This window comes from Lactuca sativa, chromosome 7, assembly GCF_002870075.4.
Source record: "Lactuca sativa cultivar Salinas chromosome 7, Lsat_Salinas_v11, whole genome shotgun sequence".
In the NCBI taxonomy this organism is placed as follows: domain Eukaryota; kingdom Viridiplantae; phylum Streptophyta; class Magnoliopsida; order Asterales; family Asteraceae; genus Lactuca; species Lactuca sativa.
Genome location: NC_056629.2, coordinates 63,730,481 through 63,744,488, shown reverse-complemented (window position 1 = coordinate 63,744,488; position 14,008 = coordinate 63,730,481). Strand labels below are relative to the sequence as shown.

General features: G+C 40.1%; 1 protein-coding gene across 2 annotated transcripts; it reads right to left on the bottom strand.

Moving 5' to 3' along the window:
• Window positions 1-8,397: 8,397 nt before the first annotated feature.
• LOC122195181 (formyltetrahydrofolate deformylase 1, mitochondrial) lies at window positions 8,398-9,670 on the bottom strand. 2 transcript variants are annotated; one of them, XM_052765472.1, is made up of 5 exons: window positions 9,369-9,666; window positions 9,215-9,288; window positions 8,977-9,136; window positions 8,641-8,902; window positions 8,398-8,547 (listed from the first exon to the last, which is right to left on the bottom strand). In XM_052765472.1, the coding sequence occupies exons 1-4, from the start codon at window positions 9,477-9,479 to the stop codon at window positions 8,720-8,722; spliced, it is 528 nt and encodes a 175-aa protein (XP_052621432.1). In that variant the 5' UTR covers window positions 9,480-9,666; the 3' UTR covers window positions 8,398-8,547; window positions 8,641-8,719. The 2 variants fall into 2 exon arrangements, with proteins under 2 accessions (XP_052621432.1, XP_052621433.1); XM_052765473.1 differs by lacking the exon at window positions 8,398-8,547 and having other exon boundaries at window positions 8,786-8,907; window positions 9,369-9,670.
• Between the last annotated feature and the right edge of the window lie 4,338 nt (window positions 9,671-14,008).

Sequence of the window (14,008 nt, the reverse complement as noted above, 5' to 3'; positions counted from 1 at the left end):
ATTTGTAGACTTATTTTGAAATGATTTCTGGTTGGAGGGGCTGATCTTGACTTTATGGCAATATGTTTGTGTGTCGGGTATATAAGCATACAAACCCTAAACCTAAGGAGATCCTCAGCCGCACCACCCTTGTTTCCCTTAATTGAGGCCATAAACCTCAAGACCCCCATCACCGGTCATCGTCCCTTACTTGCTGAAGCCGAAAACCACCAGAAGCATCATTGCCAAGTGCAGCCATCGGTTACCTCGTCACCGAACGTCGCGGGCAGCCGGAAGAGAACCGATATCTCAGTTATGGTGTTGTGAACGGTGAGTCGTGAGCTATGAATAGCCAAGGGGTTATAGTGGGCCTAACCTCCATCTCTCTCTCTCTCTCTCTCTCTCTCTCTCTCTCTCTCTCTCTCTTTCTCATCGTTCCTCTCAATGTTGGACGTTGTAAACGTCATTGTTGCTGTCGGAGGCTATTGTGTTGTTGTAGTTATTGTTTTCAGGGTGGATTGCTACCATTTCCCCACCACAAACTCCCCTCTATCTCTGTTTGCGGTCATGCATGAAGACTACCGTCATTGTCGCCGTCGTTTTGTGCCACCAGGAGGGGTGGCTCGACTCGTTCACGGCCATATGTGATTTGTGGTGTTTGTATTCGATTATGGTGATGGTGTGAGGCTGCTGGAATGACTTTTTGGTCGGAGATCCGAAGGAAAACCCCACTTCCACCACCATCTGGTAGTAGCTGCCACCACTCTCCATTGTCGGCCACTTCAAGGTGGTTTTGTGTGTGTGTGTGCTTAGCTATGTGTGTGTGTATGTGTTATTTTGGGACTAAAGCCTTGTAAAATGTATTAGAAAGTGAAATAATGAAAAAAAGAAACACTAACTACCACCGTGAGGTGGTGGCTGCCGCCACCGGTTGCCGTGTTGGGTAGCGATATGCTTTGCATTTTCGTGTTTGATTTGGTTGGGATGCTTGAAACCCTAATGGGCCCAATGAAGCCATAATGGGCCTAATGAACCCTAATTGATCAAAGGACCTAGCTATTGGGCTAAGATGGGTTGGAAACACTAACTAGGGTTTGGAAAACCCTAATGTCATGAAACCCTAATTTGGGATTTATCGAGACCACAACGGGATTATTTAATGAACTTAAAATATTAACTAACAATCATTGCAAATTAACCTAAGCCCATGTTGGAATTAATGAATTAAGTCCTTAAGGGGTTAAGTAGGGACACTTAAACCTAATCATCATTTTATGTGAAACTCTAATTTCACTTAGGCCTTAAGTTGGGCCTTTCTATTGGGCTTTGATGATTGGGATAACAATGGGCTAACCAAAAACAAGCAATTAGGCTAGAATAATTTAATAGCCCTAGGGCAAGGCCCATGTAAGGGGTTTGGGCCCAATTTGGAATATTGGGCCATAGTTTGGGCCTATATGATTACGAGATATTGGGCCATTGGAAATACCAAATGTTGGACTGGACTAAATGGTTGGGCCTTTGAATGAGACCATGTAAAGGTTGGGCCCAATTTAGAAAATTGGGCCATATGTTGGGCTTTGGTCAATGGTTTGACTTTTGGGCCTTTAGATTGGGCCTTGGACTGAATAAAGCTGAGTTAGGGTAAAGTAGTCTTTTACCCCAAGTATGGAGTTGTGATTATGCATTGGAACCTAATTATTAATTGGGTATTGTTTGATGTTGGCAGTTCGAGAATCTGTCAACCGGTAGTTGGAAGTTCATCCGCGAGAATTCAGCAGTGCCAAGTGAGTCTTCTCACCATACCAATGGGTCTAAGGCACCAAGGTCGGCCCATTTTATAGTGGTATACTTATTGTGTAGAGTTATGTGGTACACTAGTTGATGTAGTGATAGGTGGTATGCCAGTCGATTATATGCTTTATGCTATGCTATGCTATTTGTTATGTGATATTTTCATGAAAGACCATGGAGGAGTCCATGGCACTTGGATGTAAGACCATGTGGGGGAGCCCATGGCTGTCCGGTAGGGAAAGGCTATGGGGGGAGCCCATGTCACTTAGGTGTAAGACCATGTGGGGGAGCCCATAGCATCCTTATGCAGGGATACATGGTAGAGATAGCTTTTGTAGCTAACATGATATGTGGTAGAGATAGCTTTTGTAGCTAATGTGTTATGTGGTAGAGATAACTTTTATCGCTAATGTAATATGTGGTATGCGGTAGAGAAAGCTTTTAAAGCTAATATGTTATGTGTTATGTGGATTGTGTGTGGGGTATGCTCTGGGGGACTCACTAAGCTTTGTGCTTACGGTTTACAGTTTTTGGTTTCAGGTTTCATCGATTTGGAAATGAAGGGCTCGGATTGATCGCAGTGCTCACACCTATGATTTCCGTAAGGATTGATTTTGGGATGAACTCTAAGAAATGTTGTACTTAATGATGACTTGAGGTGTTTGAAATAAATGGTATCAATGTTTTAGCTATATTAAAAATAAAATTTTACCCTTAATTTTTGGGTCATTACAGGAGGACTTAGTACATACGTATTCACTTTCAATATCAAAGATGAAAGTATTTCAGCAAAAGCTATGGAACAACAATTTGTTTATGGTGATTATGAAAAGCAGTATGGTATTTTGAGAGAATATGCCATGAAATTGAAGTCAAAGAATCCAAGTAGGATTGTGGGCACAATTTGGAAAATTGGACCGATTATGGGCCTTAAGTGATTGCTTAGTGTTGGGCCTTTTAGATCAAAATTTGGGCCAGGGTCTTAGCCCAACTAGGGAAAGGGTAAAGTGGCATTTTTACCCTAATGATGGCTATTAGCTTAGATTGTAATCCAAGTATTAATTGGATGATTATTCTATTGTGATAGCGCGGAGATTTTAGTGAGCCATCAGTCAGAGACTTTTAGTGTGATTCAGCAGCGAGAGGTGAGTTTTCCTCACTATAATTTTGGGTCAAAGGCACTATGGTTGGTGCTTTTTGGATTGTTATCCTATTTTATCGTATGATGCTATGTGTAGTGATATGTTAGATTTATACCATGGTATATAGGATGATGCTATATGTAGTGATATGTTAGATCTATATGACTGTCTGTGCATGCTAGCTAGTGTTTGATATGATATATGTTGATATATGTTATGGTGGGTGGGTTCAGGTTGTCCTGCTTTGTGCTGAAGGAGAACAGACCCAGGGCATCCCGGATAGACTAAAGGCCAATGGGGCGTACCAATCAGGTCGAAGGCTTAGAGAACGTTCCAGATAGGCTGAAGGCCCATTGTGGCGTACCAGTCATGATGAAGGTTTTGTTAGCGTACCAGATAGACTACAGGCCGGTGGGGCATTACAGTCAGACTGAAAGCTTTGTATGCATATTGTTTATGATTATTATTCTGGTTTTGTATTGGGTTGGTATTTTGGGGGAACTCACTAAGCTTTTGGCTTACAGTTTTGTGTTATGTTTCAGCTACCTCAAATGATCGCCGGAAGGCAAAGACATGATCATGCACCTCTTCATGTTTTGTTTTATGATCTTTGGGAAAACTCTGATAATAAACATGTTTTGAAAACTATTTTGTAAATAATGGTGGTTTGCGGAATTGTTTGAAAAGTTTAAAATTGTCATGAATTTATGAATGTTACAAGTTGGTATCAGAGCCTTGGTTTAAGTGAATTGGAGGAACACTTGTGTGAATCCAGTCTCAAACTAAGGAAAAAGATTTTTAAATGGGCAAAATAATCAAGGAGGATGTGATGTGTACGATCAGTCGAAGTCAGTAAGTAGACCCCAAAATACCATATTGTTATTTGATATTATGATATGTTAAAACAGCATGCTAATGATAGGCTCGGGATCTTCAGGATTTTGCATTATGGAATTACATGATTATATGATGCCTGATGGCCTAGGGTTTTTCTCTAATGGAATTGACATCTTGTAACATCCCAAATTTTCCAAATAAAATTTTCAATTTTGGATAACCAAAACATTCCCATAAATATGAAATCCCAATAACAATTGTTTTCAAAATTCATAATATCAAATATTTTATTCAATATATCAGAGTGTCCCAAAAATAAAATCGCCAGAGAGAGTGCACGTTGCACCATCAAGTCTGGCCCTTGCCCTTAGGCTCTGAAGTACCTGAAACAAACAACAAACTATAAGATAATGCTTAGTGAGTTCCCCGTAGCATGCCCCACATAATCACATAATCCAGAATATCTCTATAAGCTATATATAATACTAAAGCCATGCATACAAATATACATAAGGATGTCATGGAAACCTTCCAAGGTCTTACACCAAGTGCCACCGGAAACCCTACGTGGTCTTAACAATCTGCCATGGGAACCCTCCACATCGTCTTTGTTAATTTCCACTTGAACCCCCACGTGGTCTTGGCTACCTACCGTGGGAACCTCCACACGATCTTCTCTAACGATAGAAATAACATATGAGCTAAACATCTAAACATACTAGGAAGCCGTGGAAACCCTCCAAGGACTTATACCAAATGTCATAGGAACGTCCTCATGGTCTTAATCTACTGCCACTGGAACCCTCGGGGACTTCCATACAAATGTTATACTGAAATATCACATAATCAACTAACAATCCAAATATCATATAATGGGTCGGCCTTGGTGCCTTGGACCATTGGTATGGTGAGAAGACTCACCTTTCAAGAAATGCTGAACCGATAAAGTCAATCCCAACTTACAGCTCCAACTCAACCGCCTACACTCATTATGTGACCAACTTTGTCAAAGTCCCGAAATACTAGAAATACCCTTAAGATCAAACTTGGTCAACCATAGTCAAAGTCAAGGTCAACAGTCCATGTTGACCCCAACTCGTCGAGTGCATCTAGAAACTCTTCGAGTTCCTTCCGAGTCTAGAAAACCGAAAAATCAAGTCAACTCGCCGAGTTACCCGAGTAACTCATCGAGTTCTTCAGTATCCAGGAGACCGTAAACTCCCATCAACTCGTCGAGTCATCGCACCCACTCACCGAGTTCACTCAGAATCCAAAAAGGCAGGTAAAATCAGCCTAACTCATCGAGTTGGCTATGCAACTCACCGAGTTCCTTCAGCTCTTTTCATGTTCTGTCCTTTTCGGTTGATTTCAAAGCTCCAAACTACAGATCTAGTCCCCTAGGGTGTAGTTACCATGTAAAGTTGCCAACTTTACATGCATCCAAGGCCTTAAGAGGCTAAAACACTCAAAACTAAGCTTATGAAGGGGTTTATGGCATAGGGAAAGGCCAAAGCTTGAATCTTTAGGCGCAAGGAGGCCTAAGGTGTCTAGATCTGAAGTCACAACTTCAAGTCATGCTCGACTCCGAAAGTGGGTTAAAAATGCATCAAACTCCCATGGGAGGAGATCTAAGAAACAAAAGGTCAAGATAGAGACTTTTTACCTCCAATGGATGCTAACACAGGGTAGATGTCGGATCTACAGCCTTCTCCTCACTTCAATCCCTTCAAACTTTGAGTTTTCTTCTAAAGAGCACAAAATTCACTCTCCAAAGCTCACACACACTCAAGAAAGGACTAAAGCACGGCTACTCGTCGAGTTGGGGCCTTCCAGCTCGCCGAGTAGACCCTAAGTCTCGCGTTCAATATTGATCTCTACTCGTCAAATTGGCCTCCCCAACTCGTCGAGTCCCAGTGAAAAACCCTAAAAAAAACTTGCAAAAATAAGTGATACCTGGAACAAGCATTACACACCATTACTGTAGTTGCTTAGTGTATGCATTGTGGTCATGTATAACTAAGATTCTGTATCCTGAGAATGTTTGGTCTGGCCTTATTTCTTGTTCTTGATTGATGAAGGGCTTAGTGTAGGATCAGATATTCGACTATCTATAAGGTCCAGTGTTATGTATGGCTACCATACATGAGTGCTGCAGGGTTGGTGTAAGTTTCATGGATGAGTTGTGTGGGGTCACCTGGCAAATTTCGAGATGTTTAGCCTTTCCTATAGGGAGTAGAGATTGAGTGTATGATCATGCTAGTATGTATTTTTATCGTGTTGTGATGCTCCTCTAAGACAAATATGGGTAGGTGGGGAAGGTAGTATGGGCCCGTACTACTGAAAGTATTGGACCCGTACGTGTAACAGGGAAGTCACAACCCCTAGGGATTTGTTGGGAGTTGGTTACCCTGATATAATATATGTATTATCCGATATCCTCCTATTTTATTTTCTATATGGCGACTACGCGAATATTTGAGGTTGGGTCTGGATCAGGATCAGGAGCTGGTAGTCAGGGTGGGTCACGCGCGTGGGATGAAAGGATCACGGAGATCCTACAGGAGGAAGTTGTTGCTCACTTCTGAGCTTAGTTTCTAGAGATGTTTGGGTCGATTAAGACCACCATGATTGAGTACTTTGACAAGCGTTATGCTGTTTTGTCTGAGGTTGATGCTGATGCAACCACCGTAGCCGTTGCAGCTGCAGGAGTTGGATCGGGTCGGGTTTTTCAGTATCGGGACTTCGAAAATACAAAACCGCCGACTTTCAATGGAGTTCTTGATCCGATCATGAGATGGCTATCTGATGTTGAGGGATGCTTTTTCACCTGCTCTTGCCTAGCTGACCAGAAGGTCAGGTGCACTCTGAACCTCCTGCTGTCTGGAGCAAATGATTGGTGGAGACTTGTACTTGATATGTGCCACGAGTAAAGTGCGAGAGGTTGGCGCAGGTGTTTTTGGACCTGAGGCAGGGGACGGAGTCAGAGACAGAGATCACCATGATGTTTATTGAGAGGGCTATGTTTTGTCATGAGTTTGCTTTAGATTAGGCTCATATGACCCATTACTTGTGCACACTACAAGAAAAACAGCCTTTTACGACGCTCATTGCGCGTCGTAAAAGGCTCAGACGACGCGCAAATGCGTGTCAAGGAAGGCACTGTCATAAAGAGAGACGACGCGCATTTACGACGCTCATTTACGACGCGCAATTACGACGCGCGTTTACGACACGCAATGCGTATCAAGGAAGGCCCTGTCATAAAGGAAGATGACACGCATTCGCGTGTCGTAACCTTACGACGCGCGTGTTAATGACACGCAATGCGTATCAAGAAAGCCCCTGTCAAGAAAGGCCATGTCATAAATGAAGATGACACACATGTTTGCGTATCGTAATTTTAAATGTTTAAAAAAAAATAAATTTATATATTTATTAATTTTTAAATTAAATTTGCATTTAATTTCTCATAATAGAAATAAAATACCATATACAAAAAATACAATCCATTGCATAATATAAAATAAAATTTCATACTCAAAAAATAAAATAAATTGCACAAATTGTAATGTCATACAAAGAATCATTCAAATGTTAAACAAATATAATACATTGCTAACATGGGTTATACATTCCTATAAAACTAACAAATAATCATACAACTCTGTTTCTTACTGGAAAGGAATGTCAAACATGATTACAAGTCTCCCTTAATCTTGATTACTCACCTGCTTAAGTAGAATGTTGTTGTTGAGAAGGTTACCTAGCAACAGAGAAGTATACCAAGACATTTGTAGGAGAAGAATACTCTCAATAAGATAATTTAATTAAAAAAAATGTAATGATAATGATAATGAGTTCATACCTGTGAAGTAGTGCAGAATGCTCATCATCATATGTATAAAGCTCATACTGCTTTGCAAAAGCATTTCCAAGAGAAATGACCCAATCAATGTCTTGAACAACATCCAAAGTTTCTGCAAGAAACTACAAACAAAAAAAGAAATAAATAATAATGACATGAAAAGTAAGGCTATCAGTCTATAAACTCAACAATAAAACAAAACAAATTATTATTAAAATCAAATAATGATAATACAAATTGTTAAAAATTATGGCACAGCAGGGTCTTCTATGCATGTAGATTGATAAGGTTGTTTCTTTTTTACTTAATAAAATCAAAATGACTTGTCGTGCTAAGTGAGAGGTTGGTCACTTTATGTATTAAGACCCTCCCTATTATGTATTAAGACCCTCCCTATTACAATATTACCCTTGTTTATTTTTTTATTTTATTCAACTTTTGACAATCTCATGAAAAAGGCACTATCGAACCCAGAGCTCATATCATAAGTTGATTTCATAAAAAGATATAAAAAGAAAGACTAAAGAGCCAGTACCAGTTGATCAAACCCATGACAATATTCTAAAGAACAAAATTTGACAATATCCTAGACCAAATGACCATTTTTACCTTACATTCTAAAGAACAAAATTTGACAATACTCTTTAACGTGAGAGGATTGATCAGCATCATGACTTGATGGACTCTGCAACACAAGGAATAATTAAAATGAAATACAAAAACTTTGCAACACAAGGAATATAATGGACTCTGTAGTTTTGATCAGCATCATTTTGAGCTTACTCAAAATACAACAGTCCTGTTGTGTTGATAAGGTAGAACGCGTAACTCACAATATGACTTGATTGCCTTCATAAGGCATTGTTTTTCAAGATTCTCAGATTTTTGAATAAAACTCAGCAAATTATCCTTGTGCGAGACTCTCTCAACCTGCAAACCCAAACAGAAACTATTTGACTTTTCACTTTAGCATATATATACTGCATACTACTGATACTGAGAAACTTAAAACTCTTTGATTACCATCTGCTCAATGATTGGGCCCCCATCAAGCTCCTCCGTGACAAAATGGGTTGTGGCACCAATCAATTTGACCCCAACTTCAAAAGCCTGTCATTCTCCAGTAAAAAACATAAAAACATAAAAAGCTTAAAACAGAATTTGGAAATTGGAACACAGAACCTGCCTGCCTAGATGGATTTCCTCCCTTGAATGATGGCAATAAGCCATGATGTATGTTGATCACATCCTTCCCATATCTTTTCAAAAAGTTTCCAGACAACACCTGTCCTGGGTAAATAAACAAATAAGACCTTTTTCCCAATCCTGTTGCTATACTACTACTAGAAAAACATTTACCTGCATGTATCTAGCAAGGACCAAGAAATCTGTATCTTCAACCAACCCCAATATCTCATCTTCTACATTCTTCTCCTTTGACTTGGACAGATAATGATATGGAATCTCATGTCTTTCAAGGAACCGCATCACATGGGTATTCCCCACCCTATCATGATTGCTGTTCAAAATACAGACATATTATACACATCATTTACTGGTCAAAGATAACAAATAAAAAAAAAGATCCATGCTTTACCTGATTACAGAGCTTATCTGAACCGGAAGTTTTCCATCTTGCCAAGCATGCAGTAGATCAACAAGACAATGGTCCTGCACCAGCAACCTCCTTACTAATGTAATACTATTTTTGGTTTTCACTAACAATTTTTTCTAGAAAGAAGAAGAAGAACCTGCTTAGAAGCAAGAAGAGCGATTTTATATTTGGGGTCTACAGAAGGCACTCGAACAAGCGATTTAACTGCATTGAACATCTTTGATAGGTCAAGTAAGTCCTCGTTCATTTGCTTCCGCTGCCATTTAATTGGGTCGAACACAAACTCACTGAAACACAATTTATTCTTACTTGTTACTTATCAACTTCATGTCAAGTTGGGATTATTAGTAGATTAATATACTTGCACTTGTAAAACCAACATACAGGGGAAAAATCCATTCATTGATTGGGATAAAAAAAAGAAAGATGCCCAACGTATACAGGGGAAAAAATCCATTCATTGATTGGGATAAAAAAACATACAAAAGAAATACGGACCTCCTTTGAAGTCATTCAATCTGGCTAACGCAGAAAACGGATTGTCGTCGGTATCAGCAAGTGATGACTATATTCCTTTTTCTTTATTTCTTCACATCACCATGGTACCTCCGACCCACCATGACCGTCGATGAACACCAACAACAATCCCTTAAAATGTTATGAAATTGAGGCTGACCCGCCACCGACTGAATCGCCACAGTAGCATATCGCCTGGAGAATCCAAATAAGAAAGAAGAGGTGGGGAAAGGAAGCAGATGGCAGAAGGAAAGGAAAAGAAAGAAAATAAAATAAAAGGAGTCGAGACGAAACCTGAAAGTATTCCACTGGACCAAGAAAAAACCCTAAATCTTCTCATTTTCTGCAATCGATTGTAATAATCACATCAACATGGCACCTCCGACTCACCACCACCGTCGATGAAGACCAATCGGGAAATCGAAGCAGATCTTTACCATTTGCGTTCATAAGAGGTCGGAGTGGATATTAGCGAAAGCAGCGATGGTGGAGAAAATGAGAAAGAGTTAGGGAATCGATGCCCTCTACCAATTAGATCACACGGGACCAACAATTTTTCCTTCCTCCCAACCCCGAAAGACGTGGAATCAATGCCCTCTATTTTTGGAAGTCGGATCGATGGATACTCGTCCTTGTTAGATTTTTTTTAGGCTTCAAAATTGATAGATTTTTTTTTTCGATTCTTTCAAGTTTGAATCAGAAAATGAGAAAGAGTTAGGGAAATCAAGAGTGCAATGCTCGTCCTTGTTAGGTTGAAGATGAAAGATAGATAGAAGATAGAAAAAAAAAAAGGCGGGTTTTCAAAATTTTGGGGATTTCATTTCCCCCCTTGTCTACTAAAAGCGCGTTTCATTAAAATTATAAAGCGACAGGTACAGACGACGCGCGTTTAAGATAAAGCGCCCTCCGTGTTTTTAATTTTTTTTCTTGAGACACCAAATTAAGGGCACGCAATAAAGCGTGACGTAAATCCTTAAATTTTTTGGAGAGATGACACTATTTTAAGGGCACGTCCTTTTGCGTATCGTTAATTATCGCGTGTCGTAAAAAGCGCGTCATTAAAGGTCTTTTTTCTTGTAGTGGCATGATCAAGACGAATATCAGGCAGTTCTTTTCACCTAGCGATATGACTCTTTGTTGGAGATGCAGGAAGCCGCTAGGTGGTGTGAGATCGAGATAGAGCTTCAAAAAAGGGAGCAGAGATCGGCCACAACACAGTCGCAGTCGACGCCAAAGCGGTTTAAGACCATTGATTCTAGATCTGGGGTCGATTAGGGGGTGTGTGCCACAAATGTGGCAGTGAGGGCACTATGTGAGGGATTGCCACCAGTAGCACCCTGATCTGAGTACTAAGAGCTGCTACCATTGTGATTGGCTTGGCCATATGAAGGTCAACTGTCCATTTCTCTCCGCCAAGCCGGCGTAGGCTTTGATCATGAATAGGTATCAGGGGAGGGCAGAGACCCCGAGGACTCAAGGTCGTGCATTCTAGCTTACTGTTGAGGAGGCCAGAGTAGCTCCAGATGTTGTGAATGGTATGTTTCTATCCGTTATCTTGTTGATTATGTTTTATGTTATGCTTATATGTATTTGCCTCTGTTAGGTATGTTTCTAGTGAACTCTTTTCCTGCTCTAGTGTTGTTTGAATCGGTTACGAGTCGGTCCTTTGTATCTCGATCGTTTTGTAGGGAGTTTGATATGCCCATTGGGGAGTTAGAGTGTCCGTTGCAAGTTTCTATCGCTAACGAACATGGGGTTTCTACATCGTCAATATATCAGGGTTGTATTCTAGAATTCTTCGAGGTACCTTATTCGATCGATTTGATCCCTATCCTCATTAGGGATGTTTGCGTGATTGTGGGTTTGGTTTGGCTAATTCGTTTCATTTCTATGATTGATTGTGAGGGCCATCGTGTGGTAGTACAAACCCCAAGTGGGGGAGAACTGTTATCTATGGAGAGGGAACCAGGATTGGTTTAAGGTTTTGTTTTGCAGCTAGAGCTCAACAGTATATTCAGCATGTATGTGCGGGTTATTTGGATTATGTGGTGGATACACGTGTTGGGGATCAGGTTTAAGTTTCAGAGGTTCCGGTGGTCAGAGAGTTCACATATGTGTTTCCATAGGAGTTACCCGGTGTGCCTCATGAGAGGTAGGTCAAGTTCTGGATTAAACTTATGCTAGGGGTGACCCTGATTGCCAAGGCGTCGTATCTCTTGGCACTGCCTGAGATGCAGGAGCTGCTAGGCAAGCAATTCATCAGGCCGAGCAATTCACCGTGGGGAGCACCGATTTTGTTTGTCAAGAAGAACGATGGTTCACACCGGATGTGCATTGATTACCGAGAGTGGAACAAGTTAACGGTGAAGAGCTGCTATCCCCTTCTGTAGATTGATGACCTTTTTTTATCAGTTGCAGGGGCATTTTAGTTCTCCAAGATAGATTTGATGTCCGGGTATCATCAGGTCAATGCGAGAGAGGAGGACGTAGAGAAGACCGTGTTCCAAACTCGTTATAGTTATTACGAGTTCGTAGTGATGCTGTTTGGGCTCACTAATGCGCCTGCAATATTTATGGTTTTGATGAATCGAGTATGCAGGTCGATGCTCAATTGTTTGGTTATTGTGTTCATTGATGATATCTTGGTATATTCCAGGACCGGAGAGCAGCATGAGGAGCATCTTCGTGAACTTCAAGGGGTTTGAGGCGAGAACAGCTTTATGCTAATTTCTCGAAGTGCGAGTTTTGGTTATGAGAGGTTCAGTTCCTTGGACACCTCGTGAACCAGGATGGGATATTGGTCGATTCAGCCAAGATCGAGGTTGTGATGCAGTTGGAGATTCCGAAATCTCTCTCGGATATCAGGTGTTTCTTTGCTTTGGTAGGGTATGTTGGATTAATGTCTAAGTCCATAACTATAATTGGTAAGACTTGACCCGACCCGGCATGGTCCATTTGGGTTGCATGGCATCATGCACTTGGATAGAATTTAATGAGAGAAATAAGACACTTATGGTTATTAATATATTATAAGTTCTAGTATATTAATAATAAGAATAATAAGATTATTTAATTAGTATTGATCAAGAATTAATCTAGGATTAATTAAGTGATCAAAAGAAGACTAATTAAATATATGGGTTGATTGTGTAAATCATCCATACTTGTATAGTGGGCTAATGCTCCATGGATAATCAAGTTGGGCTAAAACCCATAGGATGGTTCATGGATGCTCCATGGTGTATTTGTACCCATGGATCATGGAAATGAAAGGCCATGTCAATTAGGGTTTACATGGTGTAACCCTAACTATATAAGCATCTTATTCTTGACCAAAATCGGCCACTAGTGTGTGGTGTAAGAGGGCTAGCCGATTTCATGAGTTGTAGTTTTCTCTCAAGTCATTCCATGTGTATTTGGTGTTGTGTGAACCATTTGAGGTGTCACACTTGGGGCACTAGGCACTCAAGCTTCATGAAGACTTTCTACACCAAAGAGGTATGTATTCTATCTTGCTATAGTCATTGTTTTTGTATGCTAGATTAGGATAATACCTTGGAAGTTCTTATTTGCATGTATAATAGAGAAAACATAGATCCAAGGTATTTAGGGTTGCATGTACACTTAGGAGTGTTAGAATGCTCAAAACCCAACAGTGGTATCAGAGCCTAGGCTTGTTTTCTTGTTATACCTGCAATAGAAGCTGAAAAAAAACGAATTTGGTGCTGTCTGGTCATCAGACTCGGCGAGTCCATCAGAGGACTCGGCGAGTCCATGCCTAAAATGTGATCAATTCGATCCAACTCGCCGAGTTGGTTCATGCACTCGACGAGTTGGACCCCCAGACAGCATATTTTCGAGTTTTTTTGGCTAGAAATGCACTAAGAACATTACCCTAAGTTGTTTTTGAACTTATAAACTTATTTTTGATGTGGTAATGTTCATGCTAATCCATTTTCAAAGATAATTGTCAATAGATTCATGTTTTGTATTAGTTTAAGGTTTAGACTAATTACATGAAAAAGTTTGATTTGAATTATCTTGTTCTTATGAGTTGCTTAGATTAATAGGAAAGTTATGTGAAATTATTGTTTTCAATCCAAATTAATCTAAGAGTTGATTCTAAAATGTGTTTGTGTAACTTGTCCTCAAGTTATATGAAAAGTCACATTTAAGTTTCATAAAACTCATAAAAGTTGGCAATGGTTACAAAATGAAGAGTCTTGTGTCATTGAATAATTTTTTTATGACTCCATAACT

Excerpts from the sequence above, each read along its gene's own strand:
- LOC122195181 (XM_052765472.1), bottom strand. The coding sequence starts at position 9,479 with ATGAACGAGGACTTACTTGACCTATCAAAGATGTTCAATGCAGTTAAA. Across the intron at positions 9,289-9,368 it reads CTCTTCTTGCTTCTAAGCAG|GACCATTGTCTTGTTGATCT; the intron begins GTTCTTCTTCTT and ends TTGCTGGTGCAG. Across the intron at positions 8,903-8,976 it reads TCCTTGCTAGATACATGCAG|GTGTTGTCTGGAAACTTTTT; the intron begins GTAAATGTTTTT and ends TACCCAGGACAG.